At 47.5% G+C, this 8,702-nt stretch overlaps 2 protein-coding genes across 2 annotated transcripts; both read left to right on the plus strand.

Annotated features, from left to right (window-relative positions):
* The first annotated feature begins 895 nt into the window (after positions 1-895).
* LOC120896232 (tubulin alpha chain-like) lies at positions 896-2,718 on the plus strand. The gene is made up of 3 exons (XM_040300214.1): positions 896-1,145; positions 1,282-2,500; positions 2,610-2,718. The coding sequence occupies exons 1-3, from the start codon at positions 1,134-1,136 to the stop codon at positions 2,687-2,689; spliced, it is 1,311 nt and encodes a 436-aa protein (XP_040156148.1). The 5' UTR covers positions 896-1,133; the 3' UTR covers positions 2,690-2,718.
* Positions 2,719-2,822: 104 nt separating this feature from the next.
* Positions 2,823-8,470, plus strand: LOC120896233. Its single transcript, XM_040300215.1, has 3 exons — positions 2,823-3,199; positions 7,588-7,639; positions 7,842-8,470. The coding sequence occupies exons 1-3, from the start codon at positions 2,849-2,851 to the stop codon at positions 8,054-8,056; spliced, it is 618 nt and encodes a 205-aa protein (XP_040156149.1). The 5' UTR covers positions 2,823-2,848; the 3' UTR covers positions 8,057-8,470.
* The last annotated feature ends 232 nt before the right edge of the window (positions 8,471-8,702 follow it).

Raw genomic sequence — 8,702 nt, forward strand, 5'->3', positions numbered from 1 at the left:
AACATCCACCGCCGAAGCTTCACCACGTGCTTTCGATTTCTGGTTATGTAAAAGAGTTCAGAACTGGTTTTTTCTTTCGTTGCCTTAGATCTAAAAATAATTCACCCTGCCCGGAGACTGCGCCAGATGTGGTGGGAAGGTGATATAAATATACAAAATTTGCATTATGTTAGATTATTTGCACCGGCAACCTTGAGCTCATTATGAGTATTTGCTGTATCCGCGTGCTCTGCGTGGCTGAGTTCAGTCAAAGTAAAAGCTAGAGCAACAACGATAAAAAATGTAGTTTAAAAAATGGGCTCAAATCCATTTTAAAGCTCTTGTTGCGCTGTAAGGAATCACAAGTTTCCGGGTTAATTGTGTTTAATTTTACGGCTTTTTGTTACACCTTCAAACGATAACTTTACCTAACCTTGCCGATGAGGTATCATTGTTATCTGACAAATTATGGGAACATAAAAACAGGCAACTTCACACATGAAGCAATTGTTGGGCCATGAATTACCTCGCAGAGTCGCAGAACAGGTTCTGGCGTTAGCTGTACGTACCTTCATCATTCTAACACCAGTTGTTGTAACCCGCTTGTAATACACGTTTTCGACCATCGCCCCATCATTAAACCTCCTTCATTCAAAGCCAACATCAAAGTTTGACCGAAAAGAAACAAAAAAACATCAAAAGATTTCAATGCCCGCCAAAATTTTCAAGTAACGCGAAAGAGACGAACCCGCTTTGTACTCACTATTGACTATTGCCTCTTCGCTGCTTTGCGTCTTCACCCTGTTTCGGTCGTTTGTACCGCGTAGTCGAACATCAATATTTTTATAGCCAAGCTTTGAAACCACCTGTGCCCGCCCAGTACCGTGCGCATCCTAGTAGACATTGACCCAGCCAAACGTGCTCGCGCACACACACACACACGCACATGGTAACGCTGCTATGGCTAGACGGTAACAATCAACGATGGCACCGACAGTGACGTATTCGTGGTTGACTTTTTGGCGTTGCGGGAAACCGGTTTCCAAATTTTTGATGTAATGCGTGAGAGAATCAAATTTGAAAAGTGTTTGTGAAAACAAGAAAAAAAAGAGGAAAAGAAACAGTGCAAACCTCCATTACCGCCACAATCTGCAATGGCTAAAAATGTACGGCATTTGATGAGTTTCGTTAACGGTGGTGTATTTGTGCAAACAAAATGAAACAATTTGCAACTGGCAAAGAGGTCTGCAGGAAGTCTGTCGTTTTGACTCATCTTTTCGCACCCTTTCTTTCCGTTCGCAGCGCGAAATCATTCAGCTGCACGTTGGGCAGGCGGGCGTACAGATGGCCAGTGCCTGCTGGGAGCTGTACTGTCTCGAGCACGGCATCTATCCGGACGGGCTGTTTTGCGACTGTTCGATCAACGAGGACTGCAGTGCGTTCTTTAGCTGTGACCGGTCGGGGCAGTGTGTGCCGCGCGTGCTGCTGGTCGATCTGGAACCGTCCGTGGTGGACGAGATACGGATCGGCACGTATCGGGATCTGTTTCATCCGAACTCGCTGCTGACCGGGTGTGAAGATGCGGCGAGTAACTTCGGCCGGGGCCACTATCGGCTCGGCCAGACGATGATCGAACCGGCGATGGATCGGTTGCGGAAGCTGTGCGAACACTGCTCCTCGCTGCAGGGTTTTATGATGTTTCACAGCGTGGGCGGCGGTACGGGGGCCGGCCTGGGGACGCTGCTGCTCGAACGGCTCGGTGAGGACTTTGGCAAGGCGTCGCGCATGGAGTTTGACATCTTTCCGTCGCCGAAGATATCGCCGGTCATCGTGGAACCGTACAACGCGATACTGGCCTCGCACGTCGCGATGGAGCACAGCGACTGCACGTTCGTGCTAGACAACGAGGCACTGTACGATGTGTGCGATCGCAGCCTGAGCGTGCGCGAACCGACCTACACCAATCTGAACCGGCTAGTCGCGCAGGCCGTGTCGTGCGTTACCGCCTCGCTGCGCTTTTCCGGCGCGATCAATGTGGATCTGCTCGAGTTCCAGACGAACCTGGTGCCGTTCCCGCGCATACACTATCCGCTGGTGACGTACGCACCGCTGGCGCCGGGCAGTACGGCCCGGCACGAGCAGCCGACGACGGCCCAACTGACGTACGAGTGCTTCGAGCCGGGCAACCAGCTGGTCAAGTGTGATCCACGGGCGGGCCGGTACATGTCGTGCTGTCTGCTGTACCGGGGCAACATTGCACCGATCGAGATCAATCGGGCGCTGCTCGAAATGCGCTCGAATCGCTCGATCCAGTTCGTGGACTGGTGCCCGACCGGGTTCAAGATTGGCATCAACTTTCAGCCGCCGATCGCGGTGCCGGGGGCCGATCTGGCACGGTCCGATCTGGCGTGCTGCATGCTCGCGAACAATACCGCCATCCGGACGGCATGGACAAGGGTGGCCGACAAGTTTCAGCGGATGTACGATCGGAAAGCTTTTTTCTACCATTATCTGAGTGAAGGTAATTGTTGTTTTTATTTCTTTTGGGAAGAACGAAGAATGCATCACGCAAGATGATTTGATAGATGTGAGTTAAACGTTTTTTTCTACCCTGTTTTTCCCCACGATAGGTTTGGAGGAGCAAGATCTCACCGAGGCTATCGAAAACATTCGCACGCTTATCAAAGATTACGAGGAAATTGAAAAATAAGCCGTACATCTCGTTACCGGCACGAGCGCCGGTCGCTTAAGTAGTCTTGGACACGAAAACAACCGCTTTAAATGTGTTGACCACTGTCCAACCAAGACTGCATTGCCACTTCGAAGCTTTTGCGAGACGCAACCCAACCCATCATCATCATCATCGGCAATGGTGCGGTGCGTGCTGCTGTTTACCGTGCTCGTCGGCATGGCCTTACCCTTGATACCGTCGGTCCGGGCCATCTGTACCGCGTCGGTATCGGCCGACCGGGTCGCGGCCTGTGCCTTCAATCCGCTGCTGCTGCTGGTGGAACGTTCCGGCTGGGTACTGTCGAGGCAGAACTGTGGCGAAACGATCGGGCCGGAAGCGTTCACCGTGCCGCCCGTCCTGTACTACGACTACACGGAACCGGACCATTTCTACACGGTTGTGTTTATGGCGACGGAAAGTGGACATCCCGATCCGTTCGACGGCGGTGAGCGACGGTTCTATCTGCAGTGGCTGGTGGTGAATATTCCTGTGAGTACTGGCAAATGACACACACGGTCGAAAAAGCGCGATAAAAGTGATTGATTTGCGTCATTGGCGCTGTAGAGAAAACAGCAGCTTAAGGGCTTTTTTCATTTTATTTCCGTTGGATACAATTGCGCAAAACATGAAAAGGGATTGGATCACAAAAACACACACAAACACACGTCGTCGGTATTAGTTTAAAGCACCGCGAAGCTGTAAGGGCATGCCCGAAATTGAGACATTCTACCGTGTGCCGTTCGGAGGGTTTTACCGTATTCCATCATCATCGCCTTTAATGAACCGCCGAATGTTGCGCACCATCCGCAGTGCTATCGGGCATCGCAACCCGGATCGGACGCTGGCCCGATGTCATTGCTCGCCCGGCCACGCTCGTAACCTGCCCGAATCACAATGTGTTAAGTGCATCGCACCGCATCGCAGTAAAACTGGAAAGTGTCGCTCCCTGTCTTTCCCCTGCCCCCCGTCCAGACTGTGCGGCTCTATGCTTGTGTAACTGTCCTGTCGCTGTTGGCCGAAGGCATTATGCTCGGTCGCCGTTGGTTGCCGCTCGGACGAGGGGTAAACATTTGCCGAAACATTTAGCTAGCAACAATGCGCTGGCTTTTGTTTTTGTGTTTATTGTTTTGCTAGTGTTTGTGTGTGTGTGCATGTGCATAGTCGCTGATTATGGGTGGTATCATAAACGATTCAATTTACAGGCCACCAGTCGACGCTGCTTTTGCATTTGTACCCTTTTACAATGACAGTTGGCTGTTGCATTACAATACGCAAAGCAAAAGTATTTTCCAGCTGCAAACAAAATTACGCAACGAAAAGCAATTGATTATTCGTAATACTTTGCATAGTTGGTATGTGTGACGCTAATGCGCTTCCGCTAGTGGACAAGTGTTAATTAGCTGCTTTTATCTAATGTGACGCATTAGGCTGTTCAAGTTTTTTTTTGCGAGTAGGTTTTTGGCGAATGTGTAAATTGTAATTAAAAAAGCAAAATTCTATTCTCCAACTCCCATCCGATTATCGGGTGTTAAGTACGTTTTCCAGGAAACGCCTGCCTGGACAGATCGTTTTTGTTGCGGTTCTCAACGCAAAGATCGCGTCATCATCGTAAATGGATATACGGTACGACGCAAATCGTTAAAAATCCAGCCAATGGATCACACTGTCCAAATAGTGACACGAGAACAAACACAATCGGCAGGAGCACACGGTGATGGTAGCTCACATCATGTATGTTCAGCGTGCGGAAAATGCCACACACGCTATTAGCCGTTGAAGTTAGAGGAAAATATAATTTTCTTCTGCGCAACCGCTACGCTACCGCCACGTGTATGGATGGAAGCGAAAGTGTACTGGAAGCGATGCTTGAATGCTGAGCAATTTGACTGCGTAATGACCTTCAACTTGGCCCCAAACAACGTTTCACCGAAGAAGATGTGAAATGCGGTCAATAGATGAAATTACATTAAGCACCGCTGAATCGAGTTTACTTCGGTGGAAGCATTGTGAATGGATGTAAGCAACAAATGCAGTATAAAAAAAAACTGTACATCTCGATCGTAAGATCGATCAAGTAATTATAGTACTCGAACATAGCCACTGTTTTCCTTCTGTAAGGCCAAGAGCGCAAGAATTTTGGACGCATGGACTCGTTCACGCACTGGCAATACGCGAAACGGAGGGTCACACAACACCTCGCTCTTTGAGTACAGACCGTGATGCTGAGCTGTTTTCGTTTGGATGCTGGTCGGCGAACCAAGGGTTTTGTGGTGGAACCGCTCAAGGAACTTATTATTTTCGAAGCATTTGTTTTCTGCGCAACCACTCGAGCCGCGCCGCCACTCGAGCCATTCCGCCCGATTGTCGTCATTGGTATGGCGTCAGCGCGCCGGCCCTGCGGCCTCACCTTTACCTCCGGCAACTTCCGGTCGCACGAAGCTTCCGTGACACTTTGGCACTGGAGCTTTTTGTTTTGTTTTGACGGCACGGGTAGGAGCGCCTCGTTCAACGACGATCAGCAAACTTTGGCCAATGTATGTATGCGCGCGAGAACATCGAGTACAAATGCGATGTGTGTCAATATTTGTTTCTGCACCACTTGTTTCTTCCACGGTACGGGGTTGACTTTATCGCTAGCCACTCTAGTGGGGTGGGGGGAAAGCAATTTCAAGCTGACAATTTCACGAATGACGATCGTTCGTGAGTGAGAGTGTTAATGGCACAGATTTCGCGATAGGTTGTCGCTGCTATCTTGTGTTGCGCACTTTGGCTGTACTTTTATCTTTAGAAATATATTTGTTTGCAGTGATGGAGTTTGAACATTACACATGTTTATGAAATATTTATGAGTTTTTTAAAACCTGTATATGTAAACACTGGTATCAAAATATGAATGAGTTGAAGTTTGATATCACCTTGTATCGCGAAAAACACAAACTACAGAATTAAATCGTAATAAATAATTCAATTTTTATTGACATACCGTTTCCTTGCATGGATGGCCTCTAGCTAATCGCGTGTTGGAACAAATTATTCGTCTGTGCAGATTGTCATTGTATGCAGCGGTATCTAAAGCAAATGTCTAGGTTGCTAAAGATGAATTGTATTGGTTTTATTTTCAATCGCCATTTTTTAAGTACCTACTAAAGGATTAGTTCTCTACAGTATATGAAGATCTATACAAAATGAGAGAAAGTAAGACGGTCCTAGCGGCTACGTTTGTCTACGATCGAAGTGTGGTATACCATTTAACCAGACTATTCTATAAAATATAATAGATTATTAGTTTCAACAATACCAGAATACCAACCAAATCAACAATACCAACAAAAATCCCTATGTACTGAGGTTAGCGGGCTAACATAAAAATCTCGTACACTTCGTATCACACTGATGAATCTGATGATGATGGTGTACTGGATCTTGTACTGGAATTAATGTTTTTTTTTATTCTGTACACTTAAACACATTACTATCCAAAGTTACTACAATTAATGTGACGGTTGGAATTTGATAGACTTAAAAAAAAAAACACGAGAGTATTCAAACAAAGCAGTTACAATCCTACCTTTGCATTCAGACGTACAGACAAAGCTGCAATCGATATTGAAATAACGAATAAGTGTAGTGGACTTTTATTCAATGTTACCGTTGCATTTGCAAACCGAGAAAAAAACAGCTTAAATCGATTGTTTAACGCAAAATTGCGACATTTTTTCACATTACCAACATTTTGATTGTTTAGTACAACGTGATGCTTGCCGTTACAAAATTCAAACGACATGTCCTTTCCATAGCGCATTCCACTGTGCGTGTACTAAAAAGATAAACGCCGCAATGTATGCAATATGGATGCCGCGTTAGATGGCGTTACTTGTAGTGATGGGCGTTTCGGAGCGCACCAACGGCTCCGGAGCCGGCTCCGGACTAACGGCTCTGCACTCACGGCTCCGTTCCAACGGCTGCGGAGCCAGCTTCAGGCCCACCGTTCCGGGGCCAGCGACGAATCAACGGCTCCAGACCAACGGCTCCGAACTAACGGTTCAATAGAGACATCATTGTATGATAGCGTAATAAAAAAAACGAATATATCTTCTCGCACGTGTGGAAACCAATACACGATGTGATTGCAGTATTGACATGCATGACGTTGTGTAGCATTCGTTGGTCTCGCCTTTCTTAACAATATTCAAAAGTCATCGATGTTTTTTTTTGATAAATTCTTTTAAACATGACCTACTCCGCTATTTACGGATTTTCTCGATTGAAACTTCATTGAAAAAGTTATTTTGGTCCTTTGTGTTAAAACCGGCTCCGGAGCCGTTGAAGCGGAGCCTTTGGTGCGGAGCCGGCTCCGGAGCCGTGAGTGCGGATTCGGCTCCGGAGCCGGCTCCGGAGCCGTCGGAGCAGAGCCGGCTCCGGAGCCGTCGGAGCGGAGCCGGCTCCGAAATTGTCTGGAGCCGGTCGGAGCCGGCTCCGACTTCGGAGCCGTTTTGCCCATCACTAGTTACTTGCTGCCATGCTAGTGCGAGTAACACATTTTGTGCGTTTCAAAGGATTAATTGAAAACTATTTTTATGATACATTTACACGTTTTAGCGATAGCAGCGGTTCTATATATGTTTTTATGTATTGTACACTGAGTTTTCCTGATACTTAAATACTATTATTTCAATTTCTTTTTACACTCACTGGTTTTTCGATATGTGCTTTAATAACCAAAATTATCACGAGTAATTAGACAAAAAAAACTATTGATAACAGGAGTTGATTATGTTCAATATATTGCTCAGATTTAATCGGTCGTATTTTTATAATTTGCATTAACTCGCCGCTGTGTTGTAAACACCTCTATACTACATCCCTTTCTGTTCTAGGAATCGTCCCTCGCACACGGCATGACATACATGGACGGTGACACAATCGTGGGTAAGTGGATTCACTTTCCTGCCAAAACTCTTCATCTTCAGCTTTTAATTTACCGATCGCACGCCATCCACTTGACTACATTGTTGCGCTAGCACGATCGATTCGAACCGCGTCCTCCTGCGCTGCTTTGCTAATGCTTGAACTTGTTTCCGTTTTATGTTCTTTTTTCCGTGTGCACGTGTGTCTTTGTGTGTGTGCATAGATTATCTATCCCCCGGTCCACGATCGGCCAACGCTGATGATGATGATGGGCACCCGACACGCTACGGATTCTATCTTTATGAACAGGTTTACGGTGCGATCTATCCACCGACACCGAACACTAGGGAGTACTTCAATTTGGACGGCTGGATCAGCACAATCTATCCCGAGGCTGCAGTCTGCGGTCCGGTTGCATCGATCGGGTTCGGAGTTTAGGGGGCGTGCGGCATCGCCAGACGAGCCGGTACGTAAATAAGCGCCCAAGTCGGTACGGCAAACATCTGTGAAGGGGCCCCCACGTGCCACTTACTGTCGCATGATGTAGATCGTGTTGTTGGAAGGAATCCCATGTACCCAGAAGCACCAGGAAAGTGTACCGCTGGTCCAGATTCGGTGGTTTTAATTTAGTACCGCAGGTGAAAGAAATGGTAACGCCAAGATATGGTGGGCGCTGGACACTGTACGCTCCGCTCGCCACTATCGATCTCGATAGGAGCAATTTATAAGATCAACTGTAGCATAATTTAGGCACAAGTAGTAACGGACACACCGCACACGTGTGTGTGTGTGTGTGTAAGATCCGGGTCGGGTGGAGCGATGGCTAGCGGCAGCAAATATACGAGTGCAAAATGCGATCACAAAATTCCACACTGTCCGAAAATATGTTCAGCCTTCACCCGCCGCACAAGCACAGTGCAGAAAGCAAGCGGAAGATGCGGATAGTTCAGATTGGCTGTGTAGGTTTGGGCAGTTTCGTGCACATTTTATGTGCGTTCTCCGCATGTCGCATCGCAAACACCGTAGACGACAGGCGCAACCATGTTGTCGTCACCCTTCTGGTCTTTATCGCGACCCTGCGTGC

The sequence above is a fragment of the Anopheles arabiensis genome, chromosome 2, assembly GCF_016920715.1.
Source record: "Anopheles arabiensis isolate DONGOLA chromosome 2, AaraD3, whole genome shotgun sequence".
Lineage (NCBI taxonomy): Eukaryota > Metazoa > Arthropoda > Insecta > Diptera > Culicidae > Anopheles > Anopheles arabiensis.

What these genes read in the sequence shown, in the direction of transcription:
- LOC120896232 (XM_040300214.1), top strand. An exon ending in CTACCATTATCTGAGTGAAG is followed by an intron (nt 2,501 to 2,609) that starts GTAATTGTTGTT and finishes TCCCCACGATAG; the next exon opens with GTTTGGAGGAGCAAGATCTC.
- LOC120896233 (XM_040300215.1), top strand. Translation starts at nt 2,849, where the DNA reads ATGGTGCGGTGCGTGCTGCTGTTTACCGTGCTCGTCGGCATGGCCTTA. An exon ending in GGCTGGTGGTGAATATTCCT is followed by an intron (nt 3,200 to 7,587) that starts GTGAGTACTGGC and finishes TTTCTGTTCTAG; the next exon opens with GAATCGTCCCTCGCACACGG. An exon ending in GGACGGTGACACAATCGTGG is followed by an intron (nt 7,640 to 7,841) that starts GTAAGTGGATTC and finishes GTGTGTGCATAG; the next exon opens with ATTATCTATCCCCCGGTCCA.